Genomic DNA, 20935 nt, shown 5'->3' with positions numbered 1-20935 from the left:
CGACATATAGAGATTAGTAAACTGTTAAGTCTCTACAACCGGGAGCATCAAGAAAAAGAAAAAAAGTATTGACTTGAAAAACTCCCAGTGCAGCTGACGAAGCAGCTAAGACCCCAACACAAGACCTACCAAGTTCAACTTGCTTGGCACTCCGAGAAGGGAAGGCTGGAGTACAGTGAGCAGGGTACTTGGAGGGAGCACTAACTGCTAGCTCACCTGTTCAACTTGGAGAACACTGCTACTTATATTAAAAACCACAGAGATTTTACAGAGTGCATTTCATAGGCACAAACAAAACACAAGAAAACAGATTTTTAGAGAGACTAACCAAAGTGTTTATAATAGTTCAAAAGTTATCATAGTAACTGCAGCTAATTACACTTTAAACACAAAGCCAGTCTTAGCAGAATCCTTAAAATAAATAGAAACACAAAAATCTGATACTGTCTTATTTGAAATGAATATCATATTTTTGTATAATTTTATAGTCTTATTTAAATTGACCATTATGATATTTTTACATGCTTCTAAAAGTAATAAAAATCCTTATCTGTCTTCCAAAACTATAGTTCAATTGTATTTATTGATTTTAGTATTTGCTTTGGTAGAAAATGTAGTTAGCTGCTACCTATATACTTGATCTGCTACATTTTAATTCAAAAAAAGCATAAATATCTTTTACATAGGCAAAATGTTTTGTTGAAAAGACATAAAAGATAAAAATACTAGAAATTTATTCTAGGTTCTAGACTCTTAGATTTTATCTTCATTTAAAGCAGGACATTTGGGGGGGAAAAGGAAGGGGGTTTTGCATGTGCAGGAGGGAATACGACATTTCTTCCAGACTTCCTATTTAGTTACTTACAGTGCTGATCACAATCAACTCTGGCAAACACTACTTGATTTTTATCTGGATATTCTTCCTTAATGACATCAGATGCTTCCTCAAAAATTGGATGCAACATCTGGCTGAAACGACACCTACACACAGACAAGCACACAATTAGCAGGAGAAGGCAGAAGGTACAGGGTCTTACTGCAGTTATCATTCATTGATGTGTTGTATATGTATTGAAAACAACCTGTGAGACAATCACACATTCAGTTTAACCACGCTTCTGATGTCTGTCAATGAATAGAGGAAACTGACTTGAATTCAGAGATCGTACTCTCTAATGCAATATTGTATAAACTATCAAGTTCATTTGTTGTTTTGCCAGTGTTTTGGTGAACGTAACTACAGATCTCTCACAGAAGTTATGACGTAAGCCTGCAACATACCCTCTACCCTACATTGCTTAGGCTTGTAACTGCTAAGATCTGAGTGTTTACAGAAGAAATCACCTTTATCTGAGCAATAACATCCTTCCATATTATTGTACAAAATCTGAGTTTATTGCAAATGCTAGGTCAACCCACCTGACTACACCATCAATTTCAGACACAAGTTAATGTACTAAATAAAAACAGTTCTTTCAAAAGAATATATAGCAGATAATAAGCATTTTCCCTTCAAAATATATTCATACATTAAAATGGGCCTTTATCTCTACAAAGATATAAACATACTATGTCTAGCAGCAAACGTTCTAATTCCTAAAGACTCCCTGACATTTTCCCCTCTCCCACCTGGTTATAAAAGTGGGGCAAAATATCCACAATATTCCAGGAAATTGTTACTTCTAATAATCTCTGCCTGTCATTTGGTCAATAACTTCAGAAATCCATATTGGGGGTGATTAAAGGAACTTAACTGGGGTGTGAGAGGGGGTGGAGAAATAGTATATACATACAACCACATGAGGAAGATGGACATTTCATGGGAAAAGATATTGAGGAAGATATGTAAAACACTATCATTGCTACTATTGCTTTTAGAGCCCTTATATACCAAGACATTTTCTTGAAGAAACCCGTGACTTCTAATCCATGTGAGTTACATATATTAGCAATAATCCAGTGAAGAATATGTGAAAGGATGCGGCTTTACACCTCCTCCCTATTTCTTCTTGTTTCTCTCTCTAGCCTACTCACCTGACTTCCTAAGGAGATATCCTAGAATATACCAAGGAGACATAATCTGTATCTTCAGACTCAGCTTTCAAGTGGTTCTTTCCTCTTTAGCATCTTAAATCTCCCATCTGGAAGGGTCTGTGGAGATCCTGGATCAGGTCTTATTTAAGTACATATTCTAATAGGTGTTCAATAGACTCTGTTAAATGAGCAACCTGACAAATTCAAAAACTAGAGCAGCCAGAACCCAAGGTCTGCGAGTACTTAAAATTTTCTGAAAATAGACTAGGCAGAGGGCAGGGGAAGGCAGAGACAGGGTTTGGTTTGTGGTTCTGAGAATTTTAGCTGGGGAATACTTGAGAACAGATCTAAGGCTTCTGGCTCCGGAGCAAGGGAAGTCTCACATGGAGAGCTCCTCTCTGGGCAGTCCAGTAAAGTTTGTAAGCAGATTCATATTTAAAATAGTATCTGTTTGAGTACTAAAAGTTTAAAGGGGAAGGTGTATTATTACTGCAGCTTTGTATGCAAGAAAACACTACATTCACACAGGTAACACCACAAAAGAAACAGAGCCACTAAAAAGCTTTCATGGTCTTCTGACCCAATCTTCAATGACGGCTTAAATAATCCTTAACCAATCAACCACAGAGGTAACAGACACTTTGGTGCCATTTAATATTATGACCTAGTGGAAGAGAAATAAGCTTTAGATTTAGACACACCTGAGTTTAAATTCCCAGATCCACCACTTACTAGCCAGATGGCCTTTCTGAACCTCAGCTTCCCTAATCTAAAATGGAAATCACAATACCTAGCTGCAAGTCAACCCTGAGCCTTAGAACAATATACATACAGAGCATTACTCACCGCCTACTCAGGGTTATTATTCTCTGCAGTATTATAGTGCTTCTAGGTAGCTAGCTACATAAGAGAACTAACTTCCAGAGAATAGAGCCTAGCCTTTGAAAGCAAATGCAGGAAGCTTATCAGCAAACTATCCAAATTTCCCCAGTTGAAAAAAAGAGCGCCAATTCATCACTAACAGTAAAAGATATTCTTTAGGTATATGTTTTCTCAAAGAGCCGCTGCTAGTCCACATTTCCAACTCAGATCTGCATGTATTACTCTGCTTTCTCATGACAACCAGAATTCCTCACTCAAGAGCACTGCATTCTAGTTTGCCCTGTGCTACCATCTGATCAGGTCACAGGGCAAGTACTTTACTCCTCTGAATCTGAGTTTCCTTACCTGTGAAGTACACTGGACTAGATAATCTCTACCACAATTTATGACTAAGTCCTAATTTGCCTTGAGAAATGCTACCTCCACTAAGCATTTACATACATGGTATTTTCCTGTGAATCTTCAACTTTTTATTAAAGTTTTTAAAATACCGTATCATGCATCCACACACTCTTTCAAGAGACATTGTTATGTACTTATGAGTCACATGTTTTGAAAAGTGTTGGAGATGACATCTTAGAGTACTTATGGTAACTATCTCCACAGAACAAAGATGGTTATTTGGGAATCACCAACTAGATTGTAGCATGTATAGGACTACAGCGGAGTAAGACTGGAGCTGCGAGAAATGCAGAATCTCCTTGACTCACAAAAGGGCTAAGTCCAAGGAATCTAATGGGAACTGAAAATATCTTAAGGCAAAAATGCATTAACTATGCCCACCCTTCAAACAGCACAGCTCAGAAACGTGCACAATGCAGATGATCAGTTTCTCTGCCTCATGACCACCTGTTTGGCTGGGAGCTAGAACTTGCCACCACAGCCCGCCACAGAGGGAATATATATTGCTTGCTACCAGCCCAGACACAGGTCACAATTTAAAGTTCAGCTTCTGTGGAATGCATATAATTTTTACATGATAGTCGCATGCTGAACTGTTGCACACTGGACACTGTCCTAACCTGAGCTGACGGAGGGTAGGGGCACTGATACACGAAGATGACTGGAAGAAAGCAGCACTCTAGTCTCCTATCTGAGAGACGATGAACAAATAAACAAGTATTTGCAAACAAGAAGTGTGGCATAAGAGTACACACTTTCACAGAATTGAAAGAAGTTTGGTGTGACAAGCAGAATATGGGGGCAGAAAGAAGTGAGAGATGCAAGCGAGCAAATCATGAGGTACCTTCTAGGTCAAAGCAAGGGGCTTAAATTTTAACCCAAAGATTCAGAAGGTTTAAGATAAGAGTGTAAACTCAAATAATTTGCAGTGTAGGGAAGAAATCAGTCTTATATTACAGAGAGTACTGTGGAAATACATAATATAAAAATATATAAATACGTAATATATAAACTCTGACTTACACTGCGGAGAATATTGTGGACATATGTAAACTAGAGGCATAGAAATCCCAGGGAGGAGATGGTCTCAGGGAACCAAGGAAACTGCAGGACCACAGCTAGCCCAAAGAGGGGTGGTGGCAGCGGGCAGGCAATAAAGCCTTTTAGGGAATGGTTAAAAACAGTAATGCCAGTGTTTCAAAGCACTATTCAATTAATACTCCCTCATTCCTACCTGCATCACACATTCTTTAGAATACTTAAACATCATATTCTAGATTCTGGGAATTCTACGAAGTCTATTTGGTAGGACTCAAACAGATTTAAAGACAGTATCTAAGTTGAACATCTCTAGTCTGAAAGTCTGAAATTGCAAATGATAAACAGTTTCAGATTTTAGAACAGTTCAGACTTTAGAGGCACTCAACTTCTAAAAGTCTATGTACATATTCCAAAAACTAAATCCCTTCTGAGACAAAGCACTTCAGATAGGGAATAATCAACCTGAAGAGACAAGAAAATGGTTCCAGCGTATCATGTAAACACAGAAGACAGGATCTGATTCAGAGCAAGAACTACTGTCTCCTGGAGAAGAGTGTTAATAAGTTGAAAATATCAACATTATTTTTATAAACTTGCCACACCTAAATCCTGACTTCCAACCTATGTCCCCTTCTCATGGGCAGGGAAAATAGAAAAGGAAGTAAGGATAGGAGAAAAGACGTGGGGGTTGGGGGGAATGACCAAATCTAAGACTAAAAACAAGATTACTTACCAGTCAGCATAAAAATTTACTAAAGCAACATCAGCATTATCTGAAATTGAAAAACAAATCAAAGTTACTTGTTTAAATATGTCTATATGACATATTTAAAGATACAATTCTCATCATGATCTTTTCCTGTTTATAAAGGGACAAATAAAGATCCACAGTAATAATAACCTCTCACCAAGATGGCCACACATAAGGGTAGGGTTGGCTTATGTATAACTAAACACTTTCTCTCTACCCTCCATTGAAAAAAAAAACTTTCACTGTGTTTCAGATGAGTATAAGGCAAAAAAGAAATAAAATTCTGACTGGGCACGTCAACTTCCAAGCAATCCATTCTCATAAAGTGGGATGGCTTAATAATTCATTTTTAAATATCCCATACACACTGTAATTGGGAACCAGCTCTGCAAGCAGAACTGTCTTCAGCTGAAGAGAGCAGAACAGCTAACCATTTCTCACTCTCAGACGTCTACCTTGTAGTCTCTTTCTGCTGTTCTGAAGAAGCAAGCAGGTCTTCACCTCTCTCTCTCTCCTCATCCTTACTCTTCTCCTAATAAACTCTGCACTCAAAAACAAACAAGCAAAAAGCCCCAAAAGTGGTGTAAGAGGTCATTCTGTATTTGTGCTGCTTTCATTGGTTGAATAAAGAAACTGCCTTGGCCTTTTGAAAGGGAAGAGCTTAGGTAGGCGTGGAAAACAGAACTGAATGCTGGAAGGAAGAAGGGCAGTGTGGCAGACACCATGGTTCTCCTGCCTGAGATGGACGCAGGTTAGACTCGTGCCGGTAAGCCACAGTCAAGCGATATACGTTAATGGAGATGGGTTAAACTAATATGTGAGAGTTAGCCAATAAGAGGCTTGAAATAATGGGCCAGGCAGTGATTTAATTAATACAATTTCTGTGTGGTTATTTCAGGGGTTAAGCTAGCCGGGCAGCAGGACCCAGCCCACGCTCCTCCTAACAACACCAAGAAGTCTACCTTGTAGCATTATAAAATCTACTTTCCCAGTCCCTTCCCACATAATACTGTCAAACAAAAACTACTGAGATTCACATCTTAGGATGTGTCAAATCAAAAAAGACACAGTACTGCTTCTTTTGAATAAAGCCAACACATAGAAACTAAAACTCTTCCAGCACTCATGAACTAATACACAACGACGTTCCAGAATCTGGAAGGTGAGAGGGAGGAGAATAGTGTACACGTCAAGTTCCTCCCTTTACTCTGTACATTTGCTCCACTTGCCTGTTCACTCAAGCTGTGATTCACAAGCTGGTTTCTGGACCAGATGCTACAGCATCACCCAGGAACGTACAGAAATGCAAATTAGGTGCAGTCTGGCAGCTTCTGCCAGGAAGCTGGCCAAACGGCACAAATATTAATAAGCCCTCGGTGTCTTTCCAATACCTGGTATATAGATATTCTATTGAGAGCTCACGAGGTGGGAATAGGTTCTTTTGACATTTAAAGCTCCATGAACAGAAAAAAAGTATGTTACTCAATTAATGGCTTTTAATTCCTCTTATCTCTAATACTTTCGGTTTTGGTCATATGCAAACCAGTGACATGGTGTTTTGATTTTTAAAGAAGAAAGAATTTAAGGGCACTGCACACATTTTTAAAATCTCCTGTCCTGTAATCACCCATCATATCAACCATGCATTGACCTTTCCTTTAGGATTTGCAAAAATCAGAATATCCCAAGTTAATTCTATGTATAATCATACAGTCAGTAAACAATACATTCATTACAATAGTTAATGAACTTAACTGGATCAATGTTATAAAAGAGATCGGAGAATAAGTCATTTAATTAAAATGGGCTCTCAATATTTAGCAGAGTATAGCCGAAACTGCAGGGCCTAGCAGACCACCTAATAGTATTCACGCCAGGACAAATAAACAAAAAAGTTAAAAGTCTTCCAATCCAGGTAAGAGGGCACACATTTAAAAAAATTTTACTAATAATCAAAACCTAAAGTGTTTTTGTAAACTCAGTGAAAGGAGCCAGAATGCCAGTTTGTTAATTATTGTAGATAACTGAAATTTTATTTATAAATTTATAGAGAAGAAAATATACTTTAAAAAACAAGATACTTACTTAAAATTTCATCTATATTCTCTGAATCAAGACTTGTTATTTCAGCTGTTATAGGTGTAAAAATCGAAGTTACCTGAAAAATTTAAATATGTAAAATTAAAAACATTTCCATAAAAAGCAAAGCAGTCTAAAACAAATTAATAAAGTTGGCTCTATTTGTTTTTAGAATATTGTCTACCAATTGATTGATTATTAGCTATCCTAACCTTCATTAGGTCAATAAAATAGGAGATATTTAACTTCCTGAGCCTAGAAATTGATCAAAGAATTTCACCACCTCCAAATAGCTTGTAAATAACTAAGAAAATTATGAATTTATCCAGCTGTTTTGAAAGTAGTACTATAGAACTAAGCCTGCATGTATCTAAGAGACTGGGGAAGGCTGGAGGAAAACCTGAAGGTAGAGCCTTGTACTACTTCCCCTTCTGTGATAAAGACACCATGCTAAGTGTCAGGAAAGGATGTTTTCACTTTCACTATAGTGTGGAATCCAAGTTCTAGCTTGTCAAAGAGTATCTAGCCTAACATCTGCAACACAGAGAAACGATGAAATTTTAAACCAAAGTAGTAAAGTTTCACTTATTTTAGAGAGTATTAATTATTCTCAGGGGATCCTCTGTTCGGAGCAGAGTTCATGTATGAGAATTCATTCACGTAGTCACTGCAGCACAGAGAGAGAAAACTATCGTCATGTTCTAGTCAAATAACAGTCAGGCACTCCTCTGGATGCTACCGCGGACACAGTCCTCACAACGTGACAATTCAAACTTTAGTAATTCGTCAATAACTCAACGATATACAGGCATGCTGATGCTAGCACTACTGTGGGTTTACTCATCTTAAAACAAGGCTAAAGCTACCACCACGCTTGCCTCCAAGTCACCATGATGTTTATAACCAATAACTTGACTACAACTGCCAGCAATAGATAAATCATTCTCTCTTAAAAGAAAGCTTAAATGATTGCAAGTATCTAAATAATTTGATTTTAGAAATGTTTCAAAGTTAGTTGGGAAGAGTAGATTCCTTCCTGTGACCACTTATTACTGACGTAGCTCAAAGCACACTAGATTCTATCTGGCATTTGAGAAAACAGATGCAGAAAGTCTCTCTGCCCTTCTTCCTTCTCCCAACCCAGGCTTAAAAATATTCTCTGACCTAAAGTAGGCTGTATGACCCACATTAGCCTGAGCAGTGGTTCTCACCTTGCGGGTCGTGACCCTTTTGGGGTTTGTATATTAGATAGCCTGCATATCACATATTTACATAACAATCCATAACAGTAGCAAACTTATAGTTATGAAGTAACAAAAAATAAGTATATGGTTTGAGGGTCACCATCACATGGGAAACTAGTTAGTAGTCACAGCCTCAGGAAGGCTGAGAATATCCTAGGCCTGGAGGAAAAAGATGGCTCCCCATTTCTGAAAATGGAAACTCCAAGAAATCTGAACTCAGACCTTGTTGGGGTCCACTTGGGACATAACCACTTCTTTCTACAGAACTCTGCAAAGGGAGAATATAATGTTTCCCTACTTCTTTCTTTAAACTGTATTAAATAAGCCTGTCTCAGTCCTTTGTTACAGAGGTCTTAAAACTTAGAAATCTTCTCCTATACATAAACACCAAAAGAGTGTTCCCATATGCATTTATGACCAATCTAAAATAACTGTGGAACTTAATTATATTGGAACAGTAAGATTTATAATTGTGTGATGGTGGAAAAAAACCTATAGAAACAAACAAACAGAGAGGTTCCTTGGCCCCCTATCCTTCCTGGGCTCTCTGCAGGGCCTCTGCTCCCAGCATACTGCCTCTTTCTTCCTAGCCCACCCAGCTTCCATCCAGAACCCTCCCCACTTCGGCCCCACCACCCTCTTTCGGCACATAACATCACCCAGCCCAGCCTGTGTGGGCACTGGGTCCGAATCCTCGGGGCACCCAAGCAGGTGGAAGTTCCTTTGCTTCTATGGCCTGCCTGCACCAAGCAGGGTAGGCGCTTTGTTTGTGAGCTGCCCCATCAGCACGGAGGCCTGATCTCTCTGTGCCAGGAGAGCCAGCATTGGAGAGAGCCAACATTGGGAAGAGCCAGCGTTGGGTAGGCAAGGAGACCTGATCCAGTAAAAGAAGATCCATAAGGGAGCATTTGGAAGAAGAGATGGGCAGACGCGAAGGCAAGAATTCACCCAACAAGCTGAAAAGCAACATGAAGCCACCAGAAACCAGCGACCTCACAACAGGAGGACATGAACACCTTAATCAAGAACAAGTAGAAAAGATTGACTTCATGAAAGTGATTGACGCCTTTAAACAGCATGTAAAAAACGCCCTTATAGAAATGGATGAGAAATATAACAGAAAGTTAGAAGAATTGAATAAATCAGTGAATGATACCCTAGAAAACCAAGGAAAAACAATCAAACAGATAATGGAAACAGTTCATGACTTGAAAACTGAAATGGAGGCAAAGAAGAAAACACAAACAGAGGGCCGGCTGGACATGGAAAATCTAGGTAAACGAATAGAGACTACAGAAACAAGCATAACCAGCAGAATACAAGAGTTAGAAGAAAGACTCTCAGATTCTGAAGATACCATAGAGAAAATAAACACACTGATCAAAGAAAACAGCAAGTCCAACAAACTCTCATCACAAAACATTCAGGAAATATGGGACACAATAAAAAGACCAAACCTAAGAATAATAGGAGTAGAAGAAGGAGAAGTGCAGCTCAATGGTCCAGAAAATATATTTAATAAAATTATAGAAGAAAACTTTCCCAACCTAAAGAAAGCCAGAAAATATATTTAATAAAATTATAGAAGAGAACTTTCCCAACCTAAAGAAAGATATACCTATGAAGGTGCAAGAAGCATACAGAACACCGAATAGGCTGGATCAAAAAAAAACATCCCCTCGCCATATAATTAACAAAACACAAAGCATACAGAATAAGGAAAGAATATTAAGAGCTGCAAAGGAAAAAGACCAAACTACTTATAAAGGTAAACCTATCAGACTTACACCTGACTTCGCCATGGAAACCATGAAAGCCAGAAGGTCCTGGATAGATGTACTGCAGAAACTGAGAGACCATGGATGCAAGCCCAGATTACTATACCCAGCCAAGCCTTTGTTCACTATAAATGGAGAAAATAAAATTTTCCAGGATAAAAACAAATTTAAACAATACGCAGCCACAAATCCAGCCTTACAGAAAGTAATTGAAGGAAAATCACTAACCAAGGAGTCCAACAATGACCACAATAACTCAGACATCTAGAGACCCTTCACCAACACAAATCAAAGAAGGGAAACACACAAACTCTACGACTAAAAAAAAAAAATGACCGGAGTTAACAACCACTGGTCATTAATATCACTTAATGTCAATGGACTCAACTCACCTATAAAAAGGCACAGGCTAAGAGATTGGATAAGAAAACAGGATCCAACATTCTGCTGTTTACAAGAAACACACCTCAACCACAAAGACAGGCACCTACTCAGAGTAAAGGGCTGGGAAAAGGCCTATCAAGCAAATGGACCTAAGAAACAAGCAGGTATGGCCATACTAATCTCTAACAAAGTTGACTTTAAACTTAAATCAATCAGAAGAGATGGAGAGGGGCATTTTATACTCATAACATGAAAAATTCATCAGGATGAAGTCTCAATCCTGAACATCTATGCCCCTAATATAAAAGCACCCACGTACATAAAAGAAACATTGCTAAAATTCAAGGCAGCCATCAAACCGCACACACTAATAGTAGGAGACTTCAACACTCCTCTCTCACCAATGGACAGGTCAATCAGACAGAAACCTAACAGAGAAATAAGAGAATTAATGGAGGTAATGAAGCAAATGGACTTAACAGACATCTATTGAACATTCCACCCAAATAGGAAAGAATACACCTTCTTCTCTGCAGCTCATGGAACCTTCTCGAAAATCGACCACATAGTCGGTAACAAAGCAAACATCCACAGTTACAAAAAAATATTAGTAACCACCTGTGTCTTATCAGATCACCATGGATTAAAGTTAGAATTCAACAACAATGCTACCCCCAGAAAGCCTACAAATTCATGGAAACTGAACAGTCAACTACTGAACCATACCTGGATTAAGGAAGAAATAAAGAAAGAAATTAAAGTCTTCCTGGAATTCAATGAAAATAAAGAAACAACATACTCAAACTTATGGGACACTATGAAAGCAGTCCTAAGAGGAAAGTTCATAGCACTAAGTGCCCACTTAAAGAAAACAGAGAAAGCTCACATTGGAGACTTAACAGCCCACCTGAAAGCTCTAGAAAAAAAAGAAGCAGACTCACCTAGGAGGAGTAGGAGACTGGAAATAATCAAACTGAGGGCTGAAATCAATAAAATAGAAACACAGAGAACAATCCAAAGAATCAATGAAACAAAAAGCTGGTTCCTGGAGAAAATCAACAAGATTGACAAACCCCTATCCAAACTAATCAACCGGCAGAGAGCGAATTTGCAAATTAATAAGATCAGAAATGAAAAGGGGGACATAACCACAGACACAGAGGAAATTCAGAGAATCATTAGATCTTACTACAAAAGCCTGTATAACACAAAATTGGAAAATATAAAAGAAATGGACACTTTTTTAGATAAATAACATATACCAAAGTTAAATCAGGACCAGGTGAATAATCTAAACAGACCTGTTAGTCGCGAAGAATTAGAAGCTGTTATCAAAAACCTCCCTACCAAAAAAAGCCCAGGACCAGATGGTTTCAATGCGGAATTCTACCAGAACTTCCAAGAAGAGCTAATACCTATACTCCTTAATGTATTCCACAATATAGAAAGAGAAGGGTCATTACCAAATTCTTTTTATGAAGCTACAGTTACTCTGATACCAAAACCACACAAAGACTCAACCAGGAAAGAGAATTACAGGCCAATCTCACTCATGAACATTGACGCAAAAATCTTCAACAAAATACTGGCAAACCGAATCCAAGAACACATTAGAAAAATTATCCATTATGATCAAGTAGGCTTCATACCAGAGATGCAGGGCTGGTTCAACATACGAAAATCTATCAATGTAATCCACCATATAAATAAACTGAAAGAAAAAAACCATATGATCATTTCATTAGATGCTGAAAAAGCATTCGACAAAATTCAACACCCCTTTATGATGAAGGTCTTGGAGAGAATAGGGATACAAGGATCCTACCTAAATATAATAAAAGCTATTTACAGCAAGCCAACAGCTAACATTAAATTAAACGGAGAAAAACTCAAAGCCATCCCACTAAAATCAGGAACACGACAAGGATGTCCACTCTCTCCATACCTCTTCAATATAGTGCTTGAAGTTCTAGCAATAGCAATAAGACAACATAAGGAGATCAAGGGGATTCGTATTGGAAAGGAAGAAGTTAAGCTTTCGTTATTCGCAGATGATATGACAGTATACATAAGTGACCCCAAAAATTCTACCAAAGAACTCCTACAGCTGATAAACACCTTTAGTAATGTGGCAGGATACAAGATCAACTCCAAAAAATCAGTTGCCTTCCTATACACTAAGGATAAGGAAGCAGAGAGGGAAATCAGAGAAGCATCACCTTTCACGATAGCCACAAACAGCATAAAATATCTTGGGGTAACTCTAACCAAGGAAGTGAAAGATCTATTTGACAAGAACTTTAAGGTATTGAAGAAAGAAATTGAGGAGTATACCAGAAAATGTAAGGACCTCCCTTGCTCTTGGATTGGGAGGATCAACATAGTAAAAATGGCAATTCTACCAAAGGCAATTTATAGATTCAATGCAATCCCCATCAAGGTCCCATCAAAATTCTTCACAGATCTTGAGAGGACAACAATCAACTTTATATGGAAAAACAAAAAACCCAGGATAGCCAAAGCAATCCTATACAATAAAGGATTGTCTGGAGGCATTACCATCACTGACTTCAAACTCTACTACAGAGCTACAGTGATGAAAACAGTGTGGTACTGGCATAAAAACAGAGAAGTCGACCAATGGAATCATATAGAAGACCCGGACTTTATCCCACAAACCTATGAACACCCCATTTTTGATAAAGGAGCCAAAAGTATACAATGGAAGAAAGAAAGCATCTTCAACAAATGGTGCTGGCATAACTGGATGTCAACCTGTAGAAGAATGAAAATAGACCCATATCTATCACCATGCACAAAACTCAAGTCCAAATGGATTAAAGACCTCACTATCAGTCAGAACACATTGAACCTAATAGAAGAGAAAGTGGGAAGTACCCTACAACAGATGGGCACAGGAGATCGCTTCCTATGTATAACCCCAACAGCACAGACATTAAGGGCAACATTGAATAAATGGGACCTACTAAAACTGAGAAGCTTCTGTAAAGCAAAGGACACTGTCACCAAGACAAAAAGGCAACCTACTGACTGGGAGAAGATCTTCATCAACCCCGCAACAGACAAAGGTCTGATCTCCAAAATATATAGAGAATTCAGGAAACTAGACTTTAAAATGCTAATTAACCCAATTAAAAAATGGGGCACTGAACTGAACAGAGAATTCTCAGCAGAGGAAGTTCAAATGGCCAAAAGACACTTAAGGTCATGCTCAACCTCCTTAGCGATCAGGGAAATGCAAATCAAAACAACTTTGAGATATCATCTTACACCTGTCAGAATGGCTAAAATAAAAAACTCCAATGATAGCCTTTGCTGGAGAGGCTGTGGAGGAAGGGGTACCCTCATCCATTGCTGGTGGGAATGCAATCTTGTGCAACCACTTTGGAAATCAGTGTTTCGGTTTCTCAGGAAATTCGGGATCAACCTACCCCTGGACCCAGCAATACCACTCCTGGGAATATACCCAAGAGATGCCCTATCATATGACAAGAGCATTTGTTCAACCATGTTCATAGCAGTATTATTAGTAATAGCCAGAACCTGGAAACAACCTAGATGGCCCTCAATGGAAGAATGGATGAAGAAAGTGTGGAATATCTACACATTAGAGTACTACACTGCGGTAAAAAACAATGACTTCTCGAATTTTGCATGCAAATGGATGGAAATAGAAAACACTATTCTGAGTGAGGTAACCCAGACCCAAAAAGATGAATATGGGATGTACTCACTCATAATTGGTTTCTAGCCATAAATAAGGGTCACGGAGTCTACAATTGGTGATCCTAAAGAAGCTAAGTAAGAAGGTGAACCAAAGGAAAAACATATAGTTAACCTCTTGGCTACGGGAAGTAGACAAAATTGCCGGGGAGAAAATTGGGATCTTGGGGGTAGGGTGAGATGGGGGTAAAGGGAGATGGGGAGAGAAAAGGGAGAAGGGGAGGATGGGGGGAACTTGGGGAAAAAGGAGGATCGGGATAAAGGAAGGTTGGATAGGGGAGCACGGAAGCACAATTCTTAGTTAAGGGAGCCAGCCACCTTAGGGTTGGCAAGAGACTTGAACCTAGAGTGGCTCCCAGGAGCCCAAGCCGAGGTCCCCAGTTAGTTCCTTGGGCAGCTGAGGATAGGGAACCTGAAAGGACCCTAGCCTATAGCAATACTGACGAATATCTTGCACATCATCATAGAACCTTCATCTGGTGATGGATGGAGATAGAGACAGAGACCCACACTGGAGCACTGGACTGAACTCCCAAGATCCCAATGAGGAGCAGAAGGAGGGAAAACATGAGCAAAGAAGTCGGGACCACGAGGGGTGCACCCACCCACTGAGACAGTGGAGATGATCTACTGGGAGCTCACCAAGGCCAGCTGGACTGTGACTGAAAAAGCATGGGATAAAACTGGACTCTCTGAACATGGCGAACAATGAGGGCTGATGAGAAGCCAAGGACAATGGCATGGGGTTTTGACCCTACTTCATGTTCTGGCTTTGTGGGAGCCTAGCCAGTTTGGATGTTCACCTTCCTAGATATGGACAGAGGGGAGAGGACCTAGGACTTACCACAGGGCAGGGAACCCTGACTGCTCTTTGGACTGGAGAGGGAGGGGGAGAGGAGAGGAGTGGGAGGAGGGGGAGAAGGGTGGGAGGAGGGGAAGGGAAATGGGAGGCTGGGAGGAGGTGGAAACTTGTTTTTTTTTTCTTCCTTTTCTCAATAAAAAAATAAATAAATAAAAAGAAACAAACAAAAAATCACAGAGCAATAGTGCTGATTACTATCAAAGTCAAGCCATTAAATGACAGAATTTACCAAGTATCTATTAGGTAACAAGGGCACAAATGTCTACAGTATGATACAACTTGTCTCATAAGCTCTCAAACTAGGAGCAAAGAGAACAATAAAATGTGTTAAATACTAAGGCTATAAAATATGAGAGGAGTTGGAGGAGAGGAAAGCATGATCAGAATATATCATATGAAAAAATTTTATTTTCAATAAAAAAGAAAACAAAACTTAACAAAAAGAAGATATGATTTCTGCATAATCCAAGGAAGCCTCTTTTTCAGAAGTTACCTATTAAAATATATAATTTCACTGGACCTTATGGCATATGCCTTTAATCTCAGCACTTGGGAATCATAGGCAAATGAACAGAAGGAACTCTTTGTTCCAGGTCAGCCATGGCTACAGAGTAAGACCCTATCTCAAAAAGAAAAAAAAAATGCTTACAGAAAGTAAAACATTTACATTCTGAATTTAATTGCTTTTTTATTTTGAAATAGTTACACAACAACATATTTATATAATAGGTAATAAAGAAAATGAGGTAGCAATTGATTTGCCTGTAATAAATAGGCAACCACTACTTAAAAACACTGTACTGGGACATATGCAATTGATGAGACTGCATAGCTAGGAGATGAATTTGTTTACATGGACCCAAAGCAAGAGAAGTGCTTCCGACTCGATGGTCTCTCCTCCCTCTAGGGAGTAACGGGGGTTTTCTGTTACCATTAGCATTTCTATTAATACACAATATGGAAAGTTTATTTGACTCGTTACCAAGCTCCACCAGACTGACAGATTGTTTCTCTTTATATTAGCCCTGGGATAAATAAAGGCTCTTGGGAAAACACCTTTATGCATCAAATGCTATACCATTCACATGAAATAAAGATAAGTGGGCACAGATAAGAAGGGAAGCAAGGACCATACACACAGAAGGGGAAGGGGGAGAATTTTAAACAGTAGATCTTAACAGTCATGGAGAACACAGTCTCTAGTGTAAAATATTATAAACGTCACAAGCAATATATATAAGGATAGACATAAACTCAAAAGTACTTTACAACTTAAGTTGTTCTCCCCAATTCTTTATATCATTTTTTTTGTCAGTGGAGAGAGATATCTCTAACCATGTTCCACAAATCGTTAGATAATTGTGGAACACACATTAAGTATACCAACTACTTACAAGTCAGTCTGAGACGTCTAGTATTGTGATCTTACATAAAGAAGGGCATTCGAATATTTAAATAAAATAAAAAACTCAGTATTTAAAAATCTTTCAGGGGCTAGTGAGACAGCTCAGGGGTGAAGAGGCTTGCTACAAGCTTGATGGCCTCAGTTCGGTCTCTGGAACTAATATAGTAGGAAGAGAAAACTCACAAGATGTTCTCTGACATCCGCACCATGTAGAAAAGAAGAAGGGAGGGAGGGACAAACAGTATTTTTAAAATCTTCCAATAGTAGGAGCTTCTTCAGCATTACCTAGAAGGTTTTTAAAACTGAGGTACTTGTGGAAACCTTAAAATCCTTCCTTTTGTTACCCTGCCTACCTTCCTTCAAGGCTACCTGCCTGGCTAGTGAAGCCAGTACTTGAAAAAACTAGAACTGTGCGGTGGTGGCGCACGCCTTTAATCCCACCCAGCTCTCCGGAGGGAAAGGCAGGTGGATCTCTGTGAGTTCGAGGCCAGTCTGGTCTACAAAGCGAGTTCCAGGACAGCTAGGACTCTTTCACAGAGAAACCCTGTCTTGAAAAAACAAACAAACAAAAAAATCCCAACACCTAGATCTTGGCCCAAGCATGCTCCACTTTTTGCTTCTCTATCTACACAAAGCCTACTCTACTGGGCAACCCTTCTAAACTACCACACAATCATCCTTTAAGGTGTTTTTCTTCATAGAAAGTGGCTTTCCTTTCTCAATAGCCCCGTATGCTGAATGTGTGGGCATATAAAAAGATCTGAAAAAGTAGTCAAAGTCAATAGGAGTTACTGAGAAACTAAACTGCTCTTTAGATTAGCTATCACATTGAAATGCTGATAACACGCTAAAGTGAAGTATTTCAGGAATAAATTTGGAAAGTGTTTTATTAACCACTCTCTCACTATTAAATCAAGTTTTAATTGCTGTAATACTAACATATATCAGTCCTCACTGCTGCAACATGTGAGCATTCTGGCACCCAGTGCTAAGCCTCAGTGTTGTCTCTCTTTTTGAAAGAGGCACTAATCCATCAGGTCCTCCTTTAGAATTAAGAATAAATCTTGAATTAAAAAAAAAGGAATAAATCAACAGTAATACTGCAGGTGACATATTTTAAATAATTTTACATGAATTGTACATAATTTAAGAAATAAAAACAATTTCCTAGCTTACTATCACCAGAAGTTTCCATCCAAATATATTCTGAATGGGAACTATTATGAAGTCTCCAAACTGAGACTTCCCATGGAGGCCAAACTAATATTTCTGGATAGGGCTTCGTGTGCAGCAATTCCTCTGACAACAAACCTCCAAAGGCTTTCTGTCCACAGCACAGAGGTCTAACTCCACTACCAAGCATCCAGTACCACTCACCAACAGCTGCACCTTCCTTCTGTGTTACTGCTTTCCACTGATACCCTATGCTCCAACTAAAATGAACTAAGCGCATGCTTGTAATTGTTACACCCTGGAGGCTCCAGCAGGAGGATCACAAGCTTTAGGACAGCCTAGGCTATACAGTGAGATCCTGCCTCAAGTAATAAATTCATATTCATTCTCCATACACACACATCAGACACTAATAAATAAACTCAAGCTTTTAATGAGGCCCCCGGATTAAGTCCATTGTCTTGGAGTTTTATATAGTTAATACCAACCCTTTCCTTCTACAAGCAGGGGTTTTTTGCTTTGTTTCGTTTGTTGGTTGGTTTTTCGAGACAGGGTTTCTCTGTGTAATAGTCCTGGATGTCTTGGAGCTCACTTTGTAGACCAGGTTGGCCTCAAACTCACTGAGATCTGTCTATCGGTAGTTTTCTAGGCAAAAAGTTATAAAAGTCACCGTAGCAGACTCTTAGTAACTGGAAGGAACTGTACAGAACTCTTTACCAGTCCTAAATCATGAAGCACTACATCCTCACCTAACGTGTGAAGATGAGAACAGAGAGTGAGCAGAGGAGTAAGGCTGGGGCTGCTGAGCCAGTCACTACAACACTGAGCTCTGCTCAAGAGAACAAACCCAGCAGCTCAGAACTGCTGTATGACCAACCAAAGGTCACTCACAAGCAGTCCAGATCCTTTAAGTTATAAATTCAGAAATGCAAAAGGTTTAGTGCCTACAATTAAATACATCTCACTCTTGTCCTGCCTCCGTTCTTTGCTCGTGCCATGCACAATCACTGTTGGAACAGGTAGGAAAGGCTACCTAGTTTTTAGTATCCAAGTCAAAGACTTTCTTCATGGCCCCAGATGACATGATTCATTTCTCTCATGTTGACACCTACAGCACCTTCTACAGAACATCAACATATTATTCTTAGATGAGAAATGGGAGAAAGAGGTAAAGGAGAATAGTCAACAAATATTTTTAGCAAGTTTGAGAAGAGTAAGGTTAAAACAAGGAATGTGACAATTCGGACTTAATTATTTGACAGAGAAAACACAATGTTTGTTGAAATTTGGAGACCTAGAACAAATATCAGAAGCAACCTACCCTGCCCATCACAGGAGCTCCTCTGCACCTCTGTTCAACAGCTGCCCTGAAACCCCAGTAAGACCTCCTTTCGGTTCCCTTTACAGTTTGGCATGGTTCCAGATATTCCAACACACAGCCGTCTACTAAGACTTACCATACAGCATGGTGACTAGAGTTAATAACAATGCACTTAAAAACTGATGAGCAATTAGATCACAAATGCTCAGATCACAAAAAAAATGGTATGTAAGGTGATGGATATGGAAATTAATGATTGAATAATTTCATAAAGTATACATACATCAAAACATTACAATGTAAACTGTACATACACATAATCCTTATTTTCTGGTTATACCTTAATGAAGCTGAGGGAAAATAACAGACTCATCAGTAAATCATTACTAAAAAGAGAAGAGCCACATCATACTAGTCAGTAGAAACCAACAACTGCACTGCATCATCTGCAAGGAGGGCCCAGGGCTGATAAGATATTAGGCACACGTAGTTATCAAATATCTGTTCTGTTAGTGAGATCCGTGTTCACGGATGTGTTTTTCATCTAATAATCAGGGAGTTTAGGAAACAAGAAGTATTTCTGCTGCATTTGTTTGTTTAAAGACCAGTATCTTAAAACCTCACTGTTTAGTGTGGCCTTTGGCCCTACAGCATTGGTATTACCTGAGAATTTGGGAGGTCCCAGCCCAGGCCCAATAAATACAAACTTTCATTTTGATACAATCTCCAGATGATTTCTATGCACACTAAAGTTTAGGATTCACTGTTTTAGAAAACAAAAGCTTTTTACTCTAGTGACAAGCATATATATTCATTTAAAACTCTGTACAGTTTGTAGTCCTCAAATATAAACACAATCAACAAATCTGTGATAATTCTATAGTGACATGCAGATTACTTGACTTCAGAAATATGGAAAATCAGCAATTTTATTAGAAATTTACATGTTATTCTTGTAAACTATATTGCCTTATCCTTAAAAATAATTTGAAAGGATATTTCCTCATCAAATTACTGGAGTGACAGCTTGAATAGAGGATGTTTTCTCCCTGTGGCATTGCTGCTGCCAATGGGCATCATGTCCAGCAGACATCATCAATTTAGTGTTTGTATAAGATCCTCAAGATCCTCCACAAGGTGCTTGCTGTGTCTCCCCCATAGGACGACATAGTGAGTATCAAGCAATCGCTCTCTCGCATTTCTAATCCATACTGACAGTCAGTCTACCACCTCAAGTCCTAATGCCATAGAGCACAGGCTGCTGCTTGTCCCTGGAGGCCACTTTCCCGACTGCAATGCCAGTGTACGCCGACTCTCAGTTTTGCATTAAGCTGGTGGACAACAAAAACATAAAAGGTTTGCAGTTGGCTGTAAGGAGCAGGAGTTGAAAGGCCCCTGGAGAAAAGAAGCTGAGGCTGACAGGAACTAAGGGCCTTGAAGTTGACTATCAATCAAGGCCCATCTCATACTGCTAGTATTCTCAAGAGCAATGTAATGAACTACAAGTCCAAAGAGAAAGGAAAAACAGAACAAAGCATCCAAGACTCGGAAGCTATTTTTAACCCTTAGCTTGCTCAGTGGTACAGTCTTCTTACAGTATCAAAGAAACCTATTATGGCACCATCAGAAGCAATCTGTATTTATGAACAAGTGTCACAACAATAAAGAGCAGTCTCCATTAACTGAAAACACATGCAGATATTAGGAAAGGTAATTTTTTACCTACTCTTTTCTAATACATCCAAATTCAGATATCAGTAATATAATCTCCAATCTCAAACTAAGCCAGTAAAACAGCCACAGGCAAATACAGAGAAATAAAAGTTGCTGCAATT

At 39.0% G+C, this 20935-nt stretch overlaps 1 protein-coding gene across 1 annotated transcript in view; it reads right to left on the bottom strand.

The window, feature by feature from the left end:
- Positions 1–20935, bottom strand: part of Erp44 (endoplasmic reticulum protein 44) — a 90578-nt gene that overhangs the window by 44684 nt on the left and 24959 nt on the right. Inside the window, exons 2-4 of the mRNA XM_075967247.1 lie at positions 7196–7268; positions 5093–5132; positions 866–981 (exon numbers count right to left, since the gene is read on the bottom strand). Coding sequence (XP_075823362.1) covers positions 866–981; positions 5093–5132; positions 7196–7268 — 229 coding nt within the window. The remainder of the gene's footprint in view (positions 1–865; positions 982–5092; positions 5133–7195; positions 7269–20935) is intronic.

This window comes from Microtus pennsylvanicus, chromosome 3 (assembly GCF_037038515.1).
Source record: "Microtus pennsylvanicus isolate mMicPen1 chromosome 3, mMicPen1.hap1, whole genome shotgun sequence".
Classification (NCBI taxonomy): Eukaryota; Metazoa; Chordata; class Mammalia; order Rodentia; family Cricetidae; genus Microtus; species Microtus pennsylvanicus.
The sequence above is the reverse complement of the archived record's forward strand: the minus strand, read 5'-3'. Positions and strand labels throughout refer to the sequence as shown.